This window comes from Castanea sativa, chromosome 11 (genome assembly GCF_040712315.1).
Source record: "Castanea sativa cultivar Marrone di Chiusa Pesio chromosome 11, ASM4071231v1".
Taxonomy (NCBI): Eukaryota; Viridiplantae; Streptophyta; class Magnoliopsida; order Fagales; family Fagaceae; genus Castanea; species Castanea sativa.
In genome coordinates this window covers 45,891,221-45,915,077 of record NC_134023.1, presented here as the reverse complement: position 1 = coordinate 45,915,077, position 23,857 = coordinate 45,891,221, and the positions used below count along the sequence as shown (strand labels likewise).

General features: G+C 32.8%; 1 protein-coding gene across 1 annotated transcript; it reads left to right on the top strand.

The window, feature by feature from the left end:
* Window positions 1-17,764: 17,764 nt before the first annotated feature.
* On the top strand, window positions 17,765-22,188 carry LOC142615189 (SPX domain-containing protein 3). The gene is made up of 3 exons (XM_075787890.1): window positions 17,765-18,148; window positions 21,356-21,521; window positions 21,648-22,188. Exons 1-3 carry the CDS (start codon window positions 17,903-17,905, stop codon window positions 22,013-22,015), a joined length of 780 nt encoding a protein of 259 aa, XP_075644005.1. The 5' UTR covers window positions 17,765-17,902; the 3' UTR covers window positions 22,016-22,188.
* The last annotated feature ends 1,669 nt before the right edge of the window (window positions 22,189-23,857 follow it).

Sequence of the window (23,857 nt, the reverse complement as noted above, 5' to 3'; positions counted from 1 at the left end):
TTTCTAGAATAGTTTGGGGTAGATCAAGAATTTAATCGAGCTACTGCATTGATGGTAAAAGAAAGGGGGGATTTCAATTTGTAGTCTCTTAGGGTTCAAATTAGGGAAAGTGTTGAATTGAGGCTCAAAGCCTCAAATATAGGTTTGGGTTGGGGTAAAATGGCTTTTATAAATTGAATGTTTAATAAAGACATCAATGACACATCATTAAAATAGACAATCTCATGGATTTCTAAGTGTAAAAAATAATAATAATAATGGAATTGGACAAAAGGATTCCTCAGGATTTAGAATTAAAATTGGTCATTTGAAACATTAAGGACTAAAACTACACAACATGTTAACTTTAAAGACCAACAATGTATTTTGGCCAAACTTTTATCTTATGGAGTTCAAATAATGGGAATTGTTGAGACTAAGGCCCAATCACAGTCTAAATCACAACCTACAGTCAAACTAAAGCTACTTCCCAATTCTACACCAATGGCTAGTTAACGGCTACTTTAAGTCAAAGCATAAAACAGAGACCTTCAGACAACACCGTTTGGTTTAATGATCCTATGCCACGCTGTCACTCTTGGAGCCTTAGAGGTAGTTATATTTAGGTGAGAAAGTCTGTTGTAATGCTTAATAGATTTCCCTGATTTGAGGGATTAGTTCTGTGATTTAAGGAACTGTAATTATACAGTTATTAGATCCAGTCTCATTGTATATATATAATCATCTTATACATTGTATTGATTAAGTAAAGTATTTTCTTCCAGAATTCTCTATGTGTGTGTGTTCTTCATTTCGTTCTTGTAAATATGAATTACTTGCTTCATTTCATTATTCAAGCTTTGCTTAGCTTTTCTTCATGGTACTAGAGAAGCCAACGATCCCTGCTAGCACAAGCGAAACAATGGCAACTTCAACTTCAACAACTTCATCCTCTACGATGTCTCCATCAACATCAACTTCTCAAATGAATTTGGTTAATCAACCATTGTTGTTGTTATCAAATATGTCAAACATGATGACAGTCAATCATTGAGTAAGTCTGGAAGTACTAGATTTCAATGGTGTTAGAGACTTACTCAATGATTGAACTTCTTGATGAAGATCAACTTGTTCCAGAGAAGTTTCTTAAGGATCTCTCAAGTTCAATTACAACGATTCTTAATCCAGATTATCTCACCTGGAAGTCTAAGGAGAAAGCATTGCTCACCTTCATCAGCTCCATTAACACCTTTAATGCTTGCTTTGACTGTTGGTTGCTCTTCAACTTTAGAAGTGTGGAGAGTATTGGAAAACAGATTTTCTTCCATCTCAAGGTCTCATGTTATGAATCGTAAGGGAGAATTGCACAATGTTAGAAAGGAATCTAATTCTATAGATGTCCATTTGCAGAAAATCAAGGTCATTAGAGACAAATTAATGGCTGTTGGTGTTCTACTTGATGATAAGGAACTCCTACATGTTGCAATTAAAGGTCTTTTCAGAGAATTTAGTGCCTACAGGTTAGCAATTAGAACTAGGAGCACAAAGTTAAGTTTTAATGAATTAGCTACTATGCTAAATGCTGTGGAAGAATCACTGAAAAAAGGCTTGGAAATAAAAGATTCCACATTTGCTATGGTAGTTAACACTGCACCTAGGCTAGGTAATAACAATGGCTATAATTCCTACAATCAATCTTCCAATAGAGGTAGAAGCAAAGGGAATTCTAACAGAGGTAGAGGCAGAGGTCCTACTCCAAACCAGTTTTCCCCACATCAATTTTCACCAAATCAAGCATCATATTCAAGTTCAGAGAAACCTATCTGTTAGATTTGAAGTAAAGTTGGTCACATAGCTATAGGCTGCTATCATAGAATGGACTATGCCTATCGAGGCAAACATCCACCAACAAAATTGGCAGCAATGGCTACTTCATCCAATTCAATTATTGCACAAGATCAACCTTGGCTTGCAGACAGTGCAGCCATTGATCATGTCACCTTCAGCCTTAATCATCTCTCTTTTCCAAAACCTTACAATTGATAGGAGCATCTAACAGTGGGGAATGGGCAAAACCTACCAATCTCACATATAAGTAATTCACTTATTCCTTCACAAAATTATGTCATTCATCTTAACAATGTCCTAAGAGTTCCTTCCATTGCTTCTAATATTGCATTTGTCTACAAACTATGTCAAGATAACAATTATTGGTGTTATTTTGATCAAAATATCTTATCTATCTAGGCTTTGGCCATAGGGAAAGTGCTCTACAAGGGCAAGAGTGAAGGTGGGGTGTATCCAATTTACCCTCACAAAGCATCTTAGTTGCTTCTTTCTCCTAAACTCTACAACTCAGTTTTCACACACAATCCTAGTTGACTTCTATGGCAGAGTAGGCTTGGGCATCCTTGTTCTTAGTTTACTTTTTCCCAATAAATCTTTGTCTGTTAGTGTATGCCTCTTGTAAATACTTGTACACATTGTCTTTATGGCAAGATGCATAAGCTTCCTTTTCCTGTTTCTAAATTTGTTGCAACTTCACCTTTTGAGCTTGTTCACACAGATCTATGGGGTCCTGCACCTCAAAATTTTGTTAATAGCTTCAAATATTATGTACTCTTTGTTGATCATTTCTCTCGTATTACTTGGTTATTTTTGCTAAAGTACAAATTTGAGCTTTATTCTAAGTTTCCATTTTTTAAACTATGGTTGAAAATCAATTCTCAACCACCATCAACACTTTAAGATCTGATGGTGGGGGTGAATATACCTCAAAAGAAATCACTTCTTATCTTGCATCTCATGGGATTACTCATCAACTTTCATGTCCGTAGACTCCTCAACAGAATGGCCTAGTAGAGAGGAAACACAAACATTTGATAGAAACCACCATTACACTCCTTTCCCAAGCTTCTTTACCCTCTTAGTACTGGTCCTTTGCTGTTCAAACTGCTGTGAGTCTTATTAATCTTCTTCCCACAACTACTCTTGGTCTTGTCTCACCTTGTTACAATTTGTATGGTCACCATCCAAATTTGATGCATCTCAAAGTCTTTGGTTGTGCTTGCTATCCCTTGCTTAGACCTTACACACATCACAAACTAGAAAATAGGACTAAAGAATGTCTTTTCTTTGGTTATTCTATTGTTTCCAAAGGTTATTTGTGTCTAGACTTCACCACTAATCACTTGTATACTTCTAGACATGTTTTATTCAGTGTATCTAAATTTCCCTTTATGTCTTTTAATGCCTCAAAATCTGCTACTAACATTTCACAGCCTTCACATGATACTTGGTTCTCTAATCTCCTCTATCTTCACTCTACCAATCTACCTTCTCTGCTGGGTCCTTATAGGCCCCACTTCTAGTCATCCAATTAGCTCACTCCAATCTGACACCACTGTTGCTCCTCCTAGTCCTATACTCCATCCTGATACAGCTCCTATTCACTCATCCAACCTTGATACCTCTCCCATATAGCCTCCATTTACTACCTTCTCACAGACCATTCCAACACCTTATAGCCCTATATCCATAGACAATGTTATCACTATCCTATCTCTTGCCACCAATACACACCCTATGACAACAAGATCCAAAAATGGTATTACCAAACCTAAGCTTTGTTAGAAGGCCATGCTTGACTACACATACACTGAACCTCCATCCTATAAAATAGCCTCCCAATATCCTCAATGGATTAAAGCCATGGATGATGAACTTGTTGCCTTACAGAGGCAACAAACTTGGTCCTTGGTTCCTGCTAAACCTGGTGTGAATTTGGTTGGATGCAACTGGTTCTATAAGCTGTAGTTGCACAATGATGGCACCATTGCTCGATATAAAGCAAGATTGGTTGCCAAAGGGTTTCATCAACAGGCTGTGATTGATTATACTGAGACTTTTAGTCTAATAGTGAAACCAGCAATTGTCAGATTGATTTTTTCTATTGCAGTGAGCTTCAGATGGCCTCCTAGACAGTTGGATATTTTAAATGCTTTTCTTCATGATATTCTTCAAGAGGAAGTGTATATGCAACAACCACAGGGTTATGTTGATTCTAGATTTCCCTAGCTCGTTTGCAGATTGCATGAGTCTCTCTATGGTCTCAAACAGGCCCCTAGAGCTTGGTTTGAACGTTTTACTTCTCAGCTTCTTCATCTGGGCTTCATTGCCTTTTTGGAAGATTCATCCCTCTTCATCTATCACAATTCTCACATCACCATCTATCTCCTTGTCTATGGATGATATTATTATTACTAGGAATGATTTTCCTTAGATTCCACATCTGGTTATAGCTCTGAGACATTCCTTTGAATTGAAAGATCTTGGTGCTGTTTCCTATTTTTCTAGGATCCATATTGTGCCTTCTAAGTTTGGTCTCACTTTATGTCAGTCTAAGTGTGCCTCTGACATTCTCCACAGATTTCACATGGAGAATGCAAAGCCTACTAAGACACCTTCCTGTTCTTCCACCAGACTTACCCCTTACAATGGCACTTGCTTACTTGACCCATCTAAGTACAGAAGCATGGTTAGGGCATTGCAATACCTGACTTTCACTTGTCCTAATTTGGCCTTTAGTGTTAGTCAGTTGTGTCAGTTTATGCAATGTCCTACCACTGCTCATTTGGAGGCTGCAAAGCGTGTCCTACTCTATGTTAGAGGTACTTTACACTTTGGCATCCATCTCTCTCTAGGTCCCCTTACTCTATCAGCCTTCTCAAATGCGGACTGGGCTAGAGACCTTTCTGATAGGAAATTCATGACAGGTTTGTTGATCTTCCTTGGTTCCAATCCCATTTCATGGTCCTCCAAAAATAGTCCACTGTTTCTCGTTCTTCCACAGAGGCTGAATATTGTGCTTTGGCCTCAACAACTACTGAGTTGTCCTAGCTTCATACCTTGTTCAAGGAGCTTTATTTGTTCCTTCATCACATTCTAGTCCTTTGGTGTGATAATATCTCAGCTATTTCCTTGGCTTCAAATCTAGTTTTTCATTCCAGGACCAAGCACATTGAGGTTGATTATCATTTTGTCTGAGAAAAGGTTGTAAGGCGTGATTTGGGAGTTAAGTTCATTTATGGTAAGGATAATTATGCTGATATTCTCACTAAGCCTTTACCTGGGCCTCCCTTTATCTTTTTTCGTGGCAAACTCTTGGCTGATTCAGCCTCGCGTTTGAGGGGGATGTTGAGACTAAGACTCAATCACAGTCTAAATCACAGCCTACAGTCAAACTAAAGCTACTTCCCAATTCTACACCAACGGCTAGTTAACGGCTACTTTAATTCAAAGCTTAAAACAGAGACCTTCAGAAGACCCCGTTTGGTTTAATGATCTTATGCCATGCTGTTACTCCTGGAGCCTTAGAGGTAGTTATGTTTAGGCAGGAAAGTCTGTTGTAATGCTTAACAGATTTCCCTGATTTGAGAGATTAGTTCCGTGATTTAAGGAACTATAATTATACAGTTATTAGATCCAGTCTCATTGTATGTATATAATCATCTTGTACATTGTATTGATTAAGCAAAGTATTATCTTCCAAAACTCTCTCTCTCTCTGTGTGTGTGTTCTTCATTTCGTTCTTGTAAATCTGAATTACTTGCTTCATTTTAATATTTAAGCTTTGCTTAGCTTTTCTTCAGGAATAAGCATGCATTGCGTTCCCCCCCCCCCCCCCCCCCTTGTTTTTTTGAATAAATATCTAAAGGTTTTTTTTTTTTTAGGGGGGAATAAGGAAGTACATAAACCAAGATACAACATCAACAAGTAACTCTGATCTCTTCAAAATAGCCAGGACTTCACATCTTTTCGCTTCCCTAAAAACGTGCTTGACTTCTGTGTGAGGGATCATTCATAGTGAATACTTGCAATCACCCCCTTAGCAATATCTCTACTTTAATCTCTTTTAGCAGGCCTTTTATAAACTTGCACAACAAAAACCTCAATTCGATCCGCAACCTCGATTCTGTCGTCATGATCATCACACAAACATCTAATGGAGTTTTTGGCTGTTCTCATTTTCATCAACTTATAGAAATACATATTTTGGTCTCAATGTTGTGCCTTTTTTCAATTTTAAGAAGTACATACCTGTGACATGCTACACAGGATGGAGGAACACACTCACCTGAGCTAAATCTCTAACTCAACTTTGTCGGAACACTTCGTATTTTTCCCATTTAGTTTTGCTTTGCATACGGGAAAGACAGCAAAAGAAGATGTCAAAATTGGATTATTTTGTCAGAAACCATCGTAAAAATAAGTTAGAGAAGGAACTCGGTTTCATGGACCGATGAAAAAGCTTTCTCAAATCTCAAGCCCATTTTTCTAATCTCACCCCACTTCAGAGTTAGGCCAATTCCTGCTATTTTACACAGCATTGTTGGTCTTGCTTAAAGGCCCACATAGCTCCTTAGCCAGCCCAGCCTTTTAACCAATCTCTGACTCAATTCCATTTGCTACATCAAAAGTAGCCCAAATAACTTCCTTATCTTTATCATTCATTTCCTCTTGCATCTAGGCTCTTTCAATCCACCTTACTATTTAAAGAAGAGTCACTCTAGATGTATGCACGACACGATGAGACATTTGGCTTCTGAAAATAAAATTGACAAATTGATTTATCAGGCATTAAACTATATCTAAGGTAATTATAATAGGGTAATCATTGTCTGACGGAAGTCACGGAGTGATCAACACCTTCTCTATCCATAATTAAATCCGTGAACTCTTTTTTGTTCGAGATCTGATTTAATCCATCCTTAACTTAGAAGACAACAAACACTTTTTAACCTTAATTAGCAATAAAATCAAATAAGCATAGATTACCAACAACTTTTCTTTAGAATTCTAGTGATTAGTGGTAACTTTCTGCTTCTATCCCTTTGCCCATCTTTTACCCCAAGAATGCAAGGAATAGCCATATAATAGATCGCATTGCTAGCTTAGGGAATAAGATTGAGCATTCATTTTGATGAACAACTTTCACGATGAAATCAAATCCCATGTAAATAGTAGGTGATGACTGGTAATTGCATTCATTCTCCACATACTCTTTCTTGGTAAATCATTCTGCACATTCAAAACTTGAGTTCAAAACCTATCATCTTACTCGAAGCAAAATTAGGTGGATGAATGCTACTTGTATTCATTCTCCACATTCAAACTTGAGTTTAAATCTTATCATATTAGTGGCAGAATTGGGACTTTTTTAGCGGTATTTGTAAGGAAGGAACTTCCAATTTGATACATTGGAAAGGTGTTTGACAAGTAAGAAAAAAAAAAATTATTTTAGTGCTGAGTCAATCCCTAAAACAAATAAACTTTGAACTAGTTTTTCTTGAATAGTTCTGTTTAGACAAAATAAAGGGTAAACTTTGAACTAGTTTAAAAGCTTATGTACGATTAAATTTTCATAATTGGTTTCCAAAACCTAAAATAAAGATTACATACAGATATAAATATAATTCAAACTTAATTTAGACATTGTTAGAGTCTCTTTTTGGGTCGCTAGCTGTGCGTTAACTATTGAAGAGATGGTTTTGCATTTGAATTTCGAGGTTTGAAATATATTTGGTAATTAATAAATTTATGCATCATTTATAGTATTTTAATCGATTTCTTAGAGTACCAATGTCATAAATATCTTGATAAAACAAATCCTTTGGACCTTTGCATGCTAAATTGGCTAGATTAGATAGGGACATATGCAAATGGTTTTGAAACGTACTAAATTTCTTATAGTAATTATAATAATCTTGTGTGAAGTATAAGATGTTTTGTATTCACGTACCCATTATGTATGTGGATTCTAGTTAGTTCAACTAGTAAAGTTTCTGATGGTTAAATAAGATATATGAAATTCAATCCCTTCTTATAACAAAAACCGATTACTGTTTTGGTCTAATGATAAAAAAACTACTATTAGAAGCAAACACCATAGGTTGAAACTCTTAAAAAAAAAAGTACTCATTATGCAAACACTATGGTGTACAGATTGAGATCTTAGAGTATTACACCTGATGCAATTGCTATGAACTTGCAGACATAGACATTGGACCCTGCTAAAATTCTGTGAAACTCTTCATGAGTTTTCATCGTAAAATCTTGTCTTGATGCTGCGTGGTTAAACGTGAGCCCCTAGATAAATTAAGACCCAACACCACTAGGTGATGAATTGTATTATATTTAATAATATGTTTGGGTACGTGAATAATGTGATCTTGATGGTGGCACTGGCTTATATATTTAATAAGTTGTTTGGGTTTCACAAACAATGCTAGAATTTTCAATGTATTTATTTAATCGTAAGCTCACCAAAATTCCTAAACTTTAAAAGATGTTTACCAGATAAAAATCAGATGTGTTTTTAATCAAACTATAAGTCTCATCTCATCCCATACTTGTCACTCACTCACTCTTGATGCATGAATGACTTGATGAGACCTTGAGCTTTTTGAACATGAAGCTCACAATTTGACTTATTTGGCATTTAAAAGAGTGTATGAAAATAGTTATAATAGGATAATTGTCGTTTGATAGAAGTCGTGGAGTGCCTAAGATCCTCTCTTTACAAAACTAAATTCCCAAACTTAGTTTTTTGTTCAAGACCCAATTTTATCCTTCCTTAGGTTAGAGCTTAGAGGATAACAAATACTTTGAGCTTAATTTTAGTAATAGAACTAAATAAATATAGGTGACTAATCATACTTAAGAATTCTGATGATTGGTGAAAGCTCTTTGTTTTTATCTCTTTGTCAACCATTTATCCCATGCATGAAAGGAGTGTCCACAAAATAGTTTCACATACAAGAACAAGCATCGCTAGCCTAAGCGATCGAGCTGTCAATGACTCAAAAATCCCAATGTCGAGAATAGTTGTTTAAGAGAAAGGAGGATAAGATTGAGCATTAGTGACTTTCACAATGATATTATATCAAATATAGTAGGTGATGAATGGTAATTGCATTCACTCTCCACATTCTAAACTTGAGTTCAATACCTATCTTCTTAGCAGCAGAATTAGGTGGATAAATGGTAATTGCATACATGATTTCATTCTCCACTTTCAACACTTGAGTTCGAATCTTATCCTAATAGTGGCAGAATTAGGATTTTGTTAGGGGGTATTAGTAAAGAAAGAACTTCCAATTTGACACATTGGAAAGGTGTATGACAAACAAGCGACCCAAAAAGAATTTGATTAGTTTGGTAACAAATTAATTATTAAAACAAATAAACTTTGAAGTAGTTTAAAAGTTTGTGTAGATTAATACTTAATAATTAATTTCTAAATCCTAAAAATAAAGATTACATACTGCTATAACTATAGTTCAAACCTTTTTTTAGTTATTATTTTATAATCTAGTTCAAACTTAATTTATATATTGTTGGAGTTTTTTGTGTGTGTGTGTGTGTGTGTGTGTGTGTGTGTGGCCATGTGTTAACTATTGAAGAGATGGTTTTGTTGGGTCTGGGTTCACTTAGGTGAACAAAGTTTTTGTTCAAATTATAGAAATCCTTCAAACTCCTCATATATTTTTATATTAAGTGTGAATTTTGAAAATCTAACTGTTGGATTGTATGTTTTTATTATATCCTTAATGCCTGAAAATTTTCAAGAAGATTAAAGATTAATTGCTATGTCTTCAAACAAATGTTAAAATTTCAAATTTTTGTAATCTAAAATTGTGTATAAAAAATAAGTTTATTGATTAAATAGTAAATAACATCTGATTTGAACGAAACTTGATATGCATGTTAAAAATATAAGGAACATGAAATTTAATGATTAGATTTTAAAATTCACACTAGAAAAGAGATATATAAGCAGTTTGAAAAGTATCTCTCCAAACTAGTTTAGAGAGAAACTTTATTTCATTTAGGGTATCAAGCCCAAAACTCACATCAAATTGTGGATGATATGTTGTGAATAGGGATACTTGAAAGATAAATTAATCGATTTGAGGTGCATTTCCTGAACTCATGGTTTTCAAACTCGAACCGTTCACATAATCGAAAAATAGAGAGGTTCAAGGTTTTTAATGTCAGACCACGGTTGAATCGTGATAATGTCATAATTAATTTAGTAATTAATTAAAATACAAATAAAGGTATATTAAATTTGTAAATATTAGCAAAATTGACTAAAAATATCTTAAAATTATGAAATAGACTTTCAAATAAATTTTCATGATATTATAAGGTTAATAGAAAATAATAGAACATAAATAAGCATGAAAAAAACTTGTATAATTATCCTTCAAGTAGAAATTTTTTTGATTAAATAAAAAAAAAAGATTATTGTGGGTACTCAGGATTTTCACCTCTCAGGCCAAGGACTTTTTGCCTTGTAACCTTGTTTGGCTTGACACCTTGTATCCCACATCGAAGAGAACTCCTCCCACTTTCTCACTTAATAACTGATGGTACACTCCTCTCTTCGGCTCAGGCTTATAAGTGAGAAAGTGGGAGGAGTTCTCTTCGATGTGGGATACAAGGTGTCAAGCCAAACAAGGTTACAAGGCAAAAAACCCTTGGCCCGAGAGGTGAAAATCCTGAGTACCCACAATAAAAGGAAACTTCTTTTTGTGGGTACCTGGTATTTTCACCTCGGACTAAGGGCTGGCCTTGTAGTCATGCTGGCTTGACAACCTTTGTCCCACATCGAGAACATCTCCCTCCACTTTCTCACCTATAAGCTTGCGTCATGGTGAGGAGTGTACTATCAGTTATTTTAGTAAATTCCCATGAAAATAAATTTTTCTTAAATCACAAGTAAATTTAGCAAAGAAAACAAATTTAGTAATATTTAATAAATTCAGAGAAGTGATATAATAAGTCGAAAAATTATAAATAATGTTAGTGTAAAATAAATGTAATGATAGATCATTATTAACCACAAGGAATCTAAGGGTATGTTTGGTAATTGTTTTTCCCTTTATTTTCTGCTTCCAAAAACAATTTTCTATTTTTGAGACTAAAAAACTTATTGGCAACCGAAAATGGACAGAAAACAAAAACTGTTCTCAAAACTCAATTTGTGAAGGAAACTGAAAAGGTTGTTTTCATTTTCTAATTTTTAAAAGTCAATGAAAAAGCGCATTTAATTTAATGAATTTGTCTCATTTAATGAGTTAGCATTAGAGTTCAAATCCTAGTAACAACATATTTTAGTATTTTCTATTTTTTTCTTCAAAAAACTATCTTTTTACTTTCAACTAACCAAACATGTTTTTGATTGCAAAAATACAAGAAAATTGTTTTTTCTTTATATTTTCAAAAACAAGTTTTTGAAAATAGAAAACAAAATTGTTACTAAACATAACCTAAATGGTGTGTTGGTTACAATGCAAGTCTTGATTCTTAATTGGCAGTGAGATCTTAGGTTCTACACCCCAAGGAACCCAATTCTCTATTTTTAAGAATAAAACTAGTTCATAGCTCATAGTTCAGATAGTTTTTTGAGTCAAATCGTAGTTCAAAGGGTCTAGTCCGTGTTTGAAAACCTTGCCTATAGTTTAGACAGTTTTTTGAGTCAAATCGCAATTCAAAGGGTCTGGTCCGTGTTTGAAAACCTTGCCTAAGCTTGAGAGGGAGAATAGCCTTCTTGAGTTAATTTTGCTTATTTCTAATTAATGCATTCAATATACATAAATAGCCAAGGATGACATTCTCAAAAAAAAAAACCAAGGATGAGATAACCTTATCAACAAATCTTAAAATCATGGAACTAATCCTATTCTAAAACATAGGAATTAATTTGAATAGAAATAAATAACAATGATTATCTATTTAGGATGCCTTATTCTATCACTAAACTAAATTCAAATAAATTATCCAGTACTCGGGTCATAACATTCCCTTCCCCTTCAAGATGAATCTTGTCCTCACAATTTTGAAACATGGAAATCTATGATTGCTTGAACCATATTTTTCTCCCTCAATTGGAGAAAATTCTACCTCAAATTTTGAAGTATTGAGGGATGAGAATTTGGATATTTGATACTTGTGCCTATATGTAGTAGATTAAGATGAGTATTATGATTTGATTTCAATTTTTATTTAAATTATAATAGTTGTGATAACATTTATCTTATCACTAGTATTTATGTATGTAGGAATTATAAATGAAGCAAGTAGAAAATTAACAAAAAAAATTTCTATTTTCTCTCTCAAGTTAAGGAGATTGGTCATCTCAAATTGATTAACAATCTGTTTAAGTTTAGAAATTTATCTCAATTCACAACAGTTGTTATCAGAACATTTTAATCTGCATCCCCATAAAAAAAAGCCACCAAAAAAAATCTCTCAAATCCACCCTTGTCATCATTGAAACCCGCTTCCCACCGGTACCATAATCAACTCACAACCAAAAAGAAATCACCATGTTTCTTTTTTTTTTCCACAAGGTCATCTCCTTCAAACCAACCTTTTTTCTAACTTGACCCATTACTTCCAAAACTTCACCCAGCCCACTTGCCAAAAAAAAAAAAAACAATTCTTTGTAAAAATCAATCTTTGCATCAAGCTCAAAGTTATTCAGGTCTAGCCCAAATCAAAGCTTCAATTGTAATAAAAAAGAAAGAACAATATCAAAGCATGTCAACCAAATGTTAGAGATTCTCTATGACATGTCCAAAAACATACCAAGGAGGGAAGCAAGGATGCAAGATTTGTGGGATCAAATGATAGAGGTCTTAGATGAACAATCCAATGTAATTTTGGAAATCAAATAACAATCAAAAGTGCAAGGATCCCATGAAATTTTGGAGAATCAAAGTGAAGTACTCCAAGCATCACCAATGATTAATATGATTAGAGAATAATATGTTGGAGGATGCACCCATTATACAAACTGTGTTTGAAGATCAAAGGATCAGTGACGTAGAAAAGATAAATCAAAGGGATTTTCTTGTGATTTCGAATTAATCTACCTCAGTCTCACACATTGACTTTATCATTTTCAATGAGTTCAAGGATGTTGGAGGCATGCATTTTATCTTCTTGGTGCTCACAAAAGTAGTTGAAAAATTGGAAATCCAATGTAATTTTGGAAATCAAATAACAATCAAAAGTACAAGGATCCCATGAAATTTTGGAGAATCAAAGTGATGTACTCTAAGCATCACCAAAATTTTCCACATACAAGAACAAGCATTACTAGCTTGAGGGATTGAGACTGTCACAAATCCCGATGTCAACAATAGTTCTTAAGAGAAAGGAGCATAAGATTGAGAATTCACTTTGATCGGTGACTTTCACAATAAAATTAAGAGAAATGTTAACAAGCATCGAAGGTGCAAAAAAGACAAAAAAAAAAAAAAATAGTCAAAAAAAGTTACAAAAGGCACCAAGTGGTACTTATAAAGCTGAAAAAAATGAGATAAAGTTGTAAAAAAACCAAAAAAAAAAAATTGTCAAAAAAATTTCAAAAAAGTTGTTAACGAGCACCTTGCAATGCCCGTTGACACAACCCTAAAATTAAACTCCATGTAGTAGGTGATGAATGGTAACTGCATTCAAAATTAAACTCCATGTAGTAGGTGATGAATGGTAATTGCATTCATGATTTTATTCTCCACTTTCAAAACTTGAGTTTGAATTCTAATAATGCCATAATTAGGATTTTTTTGGGGGTAATTGTAAAGAATGAACTTCTAATTTGATACATTGGAAAGGTGTTTGACAAACTAATTAGTTTGGTGTTGAATTGATCATTAAAACAAATAAAATTTGAAATAGTTAAAAAGTTTCTGTAGATTAAAATTTTTGTAATTAGTTTCTAAAACCTAAAAAATAAAAATTACAAACATAAGTATAGTTCAAACTAAAGTTTTTGATAATCTGGTTGAAACTTAATTTATAGGGTAAATAGCAAATTACACCCCTAAAGTTTGATGGTGTTTAGATTTTACACTCTGAAGTTTCAAAATTTGGATTTATCCCCTGAAATTTGGAGGTGTTTGGATTTTACACCCTGACGTTTCAAAATTTGAATTTTAACTCCTAAAGTTTGGGATGCTTGAATTTTACACCTCAAATTTTGAAACTTTAACGTGTAAAATTCAAACATTCCCAAACTTTAGGGAGTAAAATCTAAACACTCCTAAAATTTAAGGGGGTTAAATCTAAATTCTGAAACGTTAAGGTTTAAAATCTAAACACCTCAAAATTACAAGGGGTAAATTTCAGATTTTGAAATTTCAAGTTGTAAAATCCAAACACCCCATAATTTAGGTGTGTGATTTACAATTTATATATTCAATATGTTAACGATGGTTTTGTTGGATCCAGGTTCATTTAGTGTGTATTTGGCTTCAACTTAAAAAACCAACTTATTTTGCTAAAACTGAAAACTTTTTACTGAAAGAACTATAGATAAAGGTAAAAGTTAGCTACCCATGAATAGTATCAAAAAGTGCAGTAAAACCCTTGAATAGTAGCAAAAATAAGCTGAATAGTAAAATAAGCTGGCAAAATTAATAATAAAAAGGAATGAACAATGTCAAAGCATGTCAACCAAATATTAGATATCCTCAAAGACATGTCCAAAAACATATCAAGGATGGAAGCAAGGATGAAAGGTTTGTGGGATCAAATGATAGTGGTCTTAGATAAATAATCCAATGTAATTTTGCAAATCAAATAACAATTAAAAGTGTAAGGATCCCATGAAATTTTGGAGAATTAGAGTGATGTACTCTAAGCATCACCCATGATTAATATGATTAGAGAGTAATATGTTGGAGGATGCACTTGTTATACAAATTGCGTTTTAAGATTAAAGGGCCAGTGACATAGAAAAGATAGATTAAAGGGATTTTCTTATGATTTCGATTAAGTCTACCCCAATCTCACACATTGACTTTATCATTTTCAATGAGTTCAAGGATGTTGGAAGCAATGCATTTATTGTCTTGGTGCTCATAAAAGTAGTTGAAAATTGGCAATCCAATGTAATTTTGAAAATCAAAGAACAATCAAAAGTACAAGGATCCCATGAAATATTGGAGAATCAAAGTGATGTACTCCAAGCATCACCAAATATTTCCACATACAAGAACAAGCATCACTAGCCTGAGGGATTGAGATAGTCACAAATCCTGATGTCGACAATTGTTCTGAAGAGAAAGGAGCATAAGATTGAGAATTTGCTTTGATCAGTGACTTTCACAATAAAATTAAATTCCATGTAGTATGTGCTGAATGGTTATTGCATTCAAAATTAAATCCTATGTAGTAGGTAATGAATGGTAATTGCATTCATGATTTTATTCTCCACTTTCAAAACTTGAGTTTGAATTCCAACAGTGGCTTAATTAGGTTTTTTTTACGGGTATTTGTAAAGAATGAACTTCTAATTTGATACATTGGAAAGGTGCTTGACAAATTGATTAGTTTGGTGTTGAATTAATCATTAAAACAAATACATTTTGAACTAGTTAAAAAGTTTTTGTAGAATAAAATTTTTGTAATTAGTTTCTAAAGCCTAAAATATAAAGATTACAACCAGTTATAACTATGGTTCGAACTAATATTTTTGATAATCTAGTTCAAACTTAATATATAAGGTAAATTGCAAATTACACCTCTAACGTTTTAGGATGTTTGGATTTTACACTTTGAAATTTTAGAATTTGAAATTGATGCCCTGAAATTTGGGGGTACTTTGGATTTTATATCTTGACATTTCAAAATTTGAATTCTATCTCCTAAGTTTGGGATGTTTGAATTTTACACTCCAAATTCTGAAACTTTTGAGTGTAAAATCCAAACACCTCTAAAATCTAGAGAGTAAAATTCAAATTCTGAAACATTAGGGTTTAAAATCTAACACTCCAAATTTTAGGAGCATAATTTGCAACTTACCCTAATTTATGCATTCAATATGTTAACCATGATTTGTTGGATCCGGGTTCATTGAGGGTGTCAAACCCAAAACCCAAAAGAACATAAAAAAGAAAAAGAAAATTGGTTTAGTGGTAAAATAATACTGACCTCATTAGTAAAAAAGTTATAGTAAATTAACACTAGTTTTAAATTAAGGTGGAATGGAACAAGATGCAGGTAGTAAAATTCAAATTCTGAAATGTTAGGGTTTAAAATTTAACACTCGAAATTTTAGGGACATAATTTGCAATTTACCCTAATTTATACCTTCAATATGTTAGCCATGATTTGTTGGATCCGGGTTCATTTAGGGTGTCAAACCCAAAACCCAAAAGAAGAATATAAAAAAGAAAAAGAAAATTGGTTTAGTGGTAAAATAATACTGACCTCTTAGCAAAATAATTATAGTAAATTAACACTAGTTTTAAATTAAGGTGGAATGGAACAATATGAATTTACCTGAAAGATTTGCAGGTAATTAGAATATTCGTGAGTGTGATAAGGAAGAAAGAGTATGATACCAGCACACTAAATTGGTGGATACTCTTTGTTGTTTCTGAGTTAGGTTATTGTTTTATATTGCTTAGTTAGTCGAAGACTTGAAGTATCATATTTCATATTATTTCTTCTGTAAACGAAGTTCCTTCTGCCGCCCAAAAAAATTAAAAAATGTAAAAGAAAAAAAAGAAAAAGAAAACGTATTTGATCGTTAACTAAGAAAAAGTACCTTAATCCAACGGTTGGCATTGACTGCTATCTGGGTCCACTACAAGAGTATAAGGCATTTCGTGGGAATTGAAAATCACATATTCCCTCTCTAATCCTGTTTATTTATTCCCCTAATCTTGTTTTACCAAAAAAAAAAAAAAGATCCCATTTGAAAAATATACCAATTTTAATACAAGAATAACTTCATTGTAATAAAAAAAAGGGTCGGCTTAATGTGTGTCCTAATGACACATATTAAGCAATTTATTTTTAAAAATATTTTCTCGAAAATTGAAAAAATTGTCAATACTTTTTCAATATTCAAGAAAATATTTTCAAAAATAATTAATTATTGTGTGCTCTTAGGGCACACATTAGAAAAAAAATTTAAAAAAAATATTTTTTTTTTGAAAATTTTGAAATCATCTCAACCATTCAATTGCTGTGAACAAATAGGGCGCCCTTTAAGATCAATGGTGTGCAATAAAGAGTAGCTGGGCCCATTCTACAAATTCTGGAGCATTTCCTAGGAGTTCAAAAATCACATATTCCCTAATTTGGTTTGCTCTTTCTCTACTTTTCCAAAGTCACATTAATGGGTACCATACTATTTTCAATCTCTATGCTATGCTATGGGTCTCGGGTGTGTGATTCTTAGTAGATTCCTAGAATCATCCTTTTTTTCTCTCACATCTCTCTATTCCCCATTTGTTGTACAATTCTACCGTCACAAGCATTCTCTCACCGCACGCATTTTAATGACAATTCTCAATTATGGGACCAACTTAACACACCGTACGGCCCCACTAGAAACCATTATTAAGCTCACCTTCGTGTAAAACTAGAACAAACCCATGTCCCCCATTTCCCTTAATAATCAAAACCATAAATATAATATCAAAAAAAAAAAAAAATCAACCATAAATATATATAGTAGTAGTACCTATTATAAATTAAAAGTGTTTTTTATTGTTTTTTCTTCTTTTTTTATTTTTTTTTTTAAACCTTGGTCTTAAGTATGACCATACAGTAATCGAATATGCTCAAGAATTCTCTTACTTCAACGACTCGTTTATGCCTTTTCTAACCGCCACTTCATCACGCCAAGCATATGCTCTCTAATATTCTAGTAATCTTTTGCTCATAAAACCCCCTCTTCACCATTTTTCATCACCCATTCATTACACTCTCTTCTTTTTCACAAACCCCAAAATTTCAATCTTTATTGGGTCTCTATTTTTTTTTTTTTTGGAGTGGTGTTGTTGCTTTTGAAAAAAAAAAAAAACACACACACACTTTCATAAGTGTTGCACCGATGAAGTTTGGGAAAAGATTGAAGCAACAAATTCAAGAAACGTTGCCGGGTTGGAGGGACAAGTTCTTGTCGTACAAGGAATTGAAGAAGCTTGTCCGATCGATTTCTTCGGCTCCGACATTGTTGAATGGTTCCTTCGAATATGGGAGGGCTGAGGAAGAGTTTGTGTACTTGTTAAACAATGAGATCGAGAAGTTCAATGCTTTCTTCATGGAACAAGAAGAGGATTTTGTTATCCGAAATAAGGTATTGTTTTTTTTTTTTCGTCTTTCTCCTCCAAACACTAAAACAAAAGTGATAAAAAAAAACTAGTTCATTTCTATAGGTTAGTAAATGGGTATTAGTGTAACCAAACATGTTGTCAGCATTATTTTTTTTTTACTTTTAAAAAAAAAACTATTTCACATTTTTATGTTTTTATTTGTTTAATTTGTTATTTTTCTTGAAAAAATAGTTTGGGGTGAGTTGACTGAGTTTACTCACCACTAAAGCGGAGGTGACTCAGTTGCAGTGGTGAGGGGGAGGGAATTTTAGAGTCACGGGCCAATAGTTGAAAAGTTTGGTGTACCCACAAATGTGGGTCCCACTTTGGAGGTCCATTTTCTTAGCTTGTGATTGGGAGATGGGAAACGATACCTATGTGGGGGTGTGTGGCGTGCGTATTAGGAAAAGATATCCCAAGTATTTTCCCCACTAATCACCTCACTTATATATGTCTAATAGAATTTATGCATTTAGGGAACAAATTCGGGATTAGGGAATTATTTTTTGATGAAGATAATAAAGGAATTCAAGATTTTTTTTTCTTTTTATGGAAAATATTTTGTGGGTTCTAAATTTCTAATGATTTGGACGGAAAGCTAATGATTTGGACAATGGTTTACAAATGTTACAAAATACAAATACATGATGAAATTTAGTGTGACAAGTATTTACATTTTAATCACCAAATTATTGATTTAGTGTGTCAAATCACTTGTTATTTGACTATTTCTTACTCTTCTTTGCTTTCTTTCTGCGATAAATACAAAGGGTATGGAAGCTTTTGATTTTGAAACATGATCCTCTTAATGACCTTAGAATGTTTAGGAAAATATTAAAAACGATAGAGAATTAACAAGAAAAAAAAGAAACATGCATGCATACTTGAAACTATTCAAGAATAAATTCATAATTTGGGAATTATATAACGTAAGAGATAACAAGGTATTTAGTATTATTCGAAAATATGATGTTGAAACTTCAGGAAAATCGTAATAATTTTGATGTTCCATGAGTTTTTGAGAAAAGATAAAAATCAATTATTACTTCGAGTGTGACAGCTAGTTCAAACAAAAAGAATAAAAGTTTTTTTTTTAAAAGAATATGTTGTGAGCTGTGACTAACTATACTTTTTTTATTTTTTATTTTTTATTTTTTCCTTTTGTTTTGGCTAGAATAAGAACTTGTGACTAAGCTTACTTTTTTGCTTTAAAAAAAAAACTAAATTTGATGTTCATTTCTAATACTAATGGATTAGTTTTCAAAGTCGTGTCATCCAAACTTATCAACTTCCCAGTTCCTACACTAGACTTTTTTTGTTTAATAGAGACTAGAACATAGCTTTTGAAGTGATTAGACCACTATTAGGTTCTGTGCAAATAGGTCCAAAACCTCTAGATTTCAATTGCTTCGATTTTATTGGATGTCCCGAAGTAACCAATATCAGAGGATGTAATAGTCACTTTCTGTTTTGTTGGTTTTTTTTTTTTTTAAATGATTTTATTAACGCGTGCCCTAAGAGCACACAACAACATATCATATTCGAAAGAAGTTTTATTGAAATTGAAAAAAATTTACAATTTTTTTAATTTTTCATAAAATATTTATAAAAATAGATTTGAATATTTTATAAAAATAGATCCGGCATACATTAACTGGACATTTTTTTAAAAAATATTAAGAATAATTTAAACAAGAAAGACAATGTTGTGACCATTATCATTGGTTTAGAATTGACATCAAAATCAGTAATTTATAATGTGTGGAAATCGATATCTTGCATTGGAACTCGTAGTAAATTTGTGCCCAAAAAAGTGGGTTTGTCTATAATTTTAAAAAGAATTGGTTGTTTCGAAAAGACAAAAATGTTCTGATTCTAATATGCTACAATTAGTGCATTTTACACAGTTTAGAATATTTGAACGAGGTCCTATATTTTATGTAGGCAAAGATGAGAGAGTTCGTGCTTTATAGCTTGGCCTTTTATAAGTATTTTAATTGAGAAGAAAATTCATGATTTTGAACTTTATTTACTATGTGTAAAATTATTACCATTTGAGCAATAGATGATCTTTAATCGGTTGATTATCTATAAATTAAAGTAAAACACAACCTAAATCTCTAAAAAATAAAATTTCCCTTCCGTGATTTGTTACTAACTTTCTTTTGAGGTAAGTGATTTCTTACTAACTATGTTTTATATTCATTTAACTAACATTATCACAGTATAGAATAATCTTTCAATATTTGGATGGTTTATTGGTATTATCAATTACATAATCAAAGTTAAAATACTCTTCCCTAAAAAAAGAGAGGTTAAAATGCTCATTTTTGAGGTGGATTTAAAATTATATTGAATAATATGCCAATAAAAGAAGAAAATTATATTGGATGGACTTCTTCCTTTCTTTAAACGTATAAGAAGAGTTCATAAATAAAAAAATAAATAAAAAAACATATAAGAAGAGGAAATTTATGGGTCCCAAGTTGGGCCATATTTCGTGTTTCTTGGAAGCCCACAAAGTTGAATTTTAGTACCCTATAAATAACAACAACTATACTGGCTTGGGCCCATTCAAAATGCAATTCACCTATACAGATTATGACAAAGTCTTAAAATACTGCACTATAAACAAATCCCAGGATGCCATGTATACGAAAGTATCATAATCTATACCAAACTTTCTTGACTTAAAGCTCATGAAGAAACAAAACTGCAAGCTGGTTCTTGAGCTGGGTTATGTTTGGAGACAACGGACAATGACTTTTAACAATGCTAAAATGAATTCCATACACGGGACTAATAAAGCTTTAGCATGTTTGACTTTGATTAATGAGCCGTGAAATTCTTTTCAACTCTATGATGGAAAAAAGTATTCAACTATGGCTGCAAACTTTTTTTATTGAAACTTTGATATACATGTCTGCAGGCATAGATAGATGGCATGAAGAAAAAAAATCAAATCAAATTACCACTTTTTGACTCTTATGATCCCCAAATTGACCATTTCTTTGTACTCTGGGGTTGAATTTTTGTCTGTTTGTTAAGGAAAATATGCTCTTGGAACCTGCGAAGTATATAGTACTAGTAGAATGCTAAGTTTTGAGTGTTACTTTCTTTTAATTTGTAATCCTCACAAAAGTTAAGTGAAAAAAGAGTCATGAATTTGGTAAATGTATTTGAAAATTCAGGAGTTACAACAGAGGATCCAAAGGGTGATTGATAAATGGGGACCTAAAGGGAATCACCCTTCGGAGGCAGATTATAAAGAGGAAATGGCAAAAATCAGAAAAGACATAGTTGATTTTCATGGTGAAATGGTGCTCTTAGTAAACTACAGCAATGTCAATTACACAGGTACCAAATCAGGCTAAGCTAACTGCTTTGAGAGACCAAGGCACGATTATTTTTGTGACAACGAAAATGTTGTTTTGATGAGAAATTAAATTCACTCCTAGAATACTAAATGTTTGAGTTTTATAGGGTTGGCCAAGATCTTAAAGAAGTATGACAAGCGAACAGGAGGCCTTTTGCGTTTGCCATTCATTCAGAAGGTATTGCAACAGCCCTTCTTTACAACCGATCTCATATCAAAACTTGTGAAGCAATGTGAAAGCACCATAGATGCTGTATTCCCAGTTGAAGATGAAGAGAAAAAAAGAGAAGCAAGGGAAGCAATAATAGTTGCAGGGGAAGGAATTTTTAGGAATACTGTCGCAGCCCTTCAGAGCATGCAAGAGATTAGAAGAGGAAGCTCTACTTATGGTCACTTTTCACTGCCTCCACTGAACTTGCCTGATTCTGAACTCATTCAGTCAGTACAACTCAATTCTCCTATACCCATTGTGTAATATAGATGAAATGTATTAAACAATAACAATTCTATAACACGGTAGTTGGTTAATAACTTCATACTCTCCCTATGCTTTAGGGGATACATGCTGTAATCAAATTTTAGTATATTTACTCCTGCAGAGTTAAAGGTAGTTTTTGGGAATCAAATTTAGAAATCGTTTGAATAGAATTATTATATATTTAACTATATATTGAATGTGATTTTACTAGATCAGATGATTTGTAAAAGATATTACGGTCCAATCCTAGTCAAAGTCCAAGTCTATCATATAACTTTAATCCATGTTTATTTGTATCTAATATCACTTGAAATTCAAGCAAAGTACTCATAATCTTACTTGATTCTAATCCCACTCGTACTGCAAGTATTTTACCCATGGGTTAGTCTATAATTAGTACCTTTCCATGGATTCATCATAATACATATAAATTAATAGTAAAATGTGGCTATCAAAGGGTTTTTTTTTTTTTTTTTTTTTTTTTTTTTTTTTTTTTTGGGGAGGGAGGGGGGGGGGGGAAGGGAGTGTTAGGTTCTAAATATTAATGAATAAATGTTTAAGTTCTAATTTTATGTAAGTTGGCAAACCGAGTACTAAAACATGTCTAGTTTAAGATTTATAAATCTTAGAACAATGTTAAACATTGCTCATGTTGGTTCAAGTTAAGATTCAAGAAAAGTCAAGCTGTAAATAAAAAAAAAATTCAGCATCTACAAGGCTTGATCGATTAAACGTCAAATTCTGCAGAATTTAAATTAGGCCTAAAGCTCGCGAAATGTTTAGGGTTGGTGTCCAACACTATTAAGTATAAAAGGAAAACCCTAAATTACATTTCAGAAGTTCTTGGAAGCCTTGTAAGTTACTTCTATAAGATTTGTGAGGTTCTGTAACCTTCTAATTCAACAAGCATCTACCAGAAAGAAGATCTATATACAAGAATTGATGAAGATAAGTTGTTGCATACAAGATCAACAACGGCTGATGATCTAAAGTTTTGAGTGGAATCTTAGAGTCACAAACATAGGTATTTGTGTGCAACAAATTCAAATAGAAGAGTCTGTGGATTGGAGTTGTGTATGGCCACATGAGTAAGTACTACAAGAGGTAGCTTTAAATTTAGGGAAAAATCTATTATAAAACTTCCGTTCTATATATTGAATTTTTTGCCTTTAGAATAGTTTAGGTTAAATCTTCCCTAGATTTTTCATTTTGAAACTAGATGGTTTCATTGATTTTCCTAGGTCATCATTTCACTTGTTTTCTTTATTTTTTCATATTAAGTGATATGATTGTTTGTGTTTAACCTAGATTTGAATAATAAACTTAAATATCAAATTGGTTAATTAATTAAACAATCTGAGTGTACAAGGGTCTAAATAATCTAACAGATGGTATTAGAGCCAAGGTAGTTCAAGTTACGGGAGTGTCAATGTGAGGAGGGATTGTTATGGACCACAATTCGACTCCCTACAACCACTTTAAAAACAGGTCCATGGGAGCGTGATGTCGAACGCCATAAAAATTTGAGTATGTTTTTCTTATCACCAATTGATTTTGAGATAGAATGACACAGCTCACGATTCAACGGGGAGACATAATGTGGACTTAGGCTTTTAAGGTCAAATATGTTAATTCCCAATATTTTATCTTTTTTATTTTTCTTTCTATATTTACCATCTTTTATTTTCTTCTTTATATTTTCCCCATGTACTTTAGCATGATATGATAGCTGTCTTATCTTCTTTAACATGGTATCCGAATTATGATTTATATTTTCTAACATAGTATCAAAGTCAAATCTTTAGTAGCCTCCACTAATCCATATTTCTAATTGTTAGG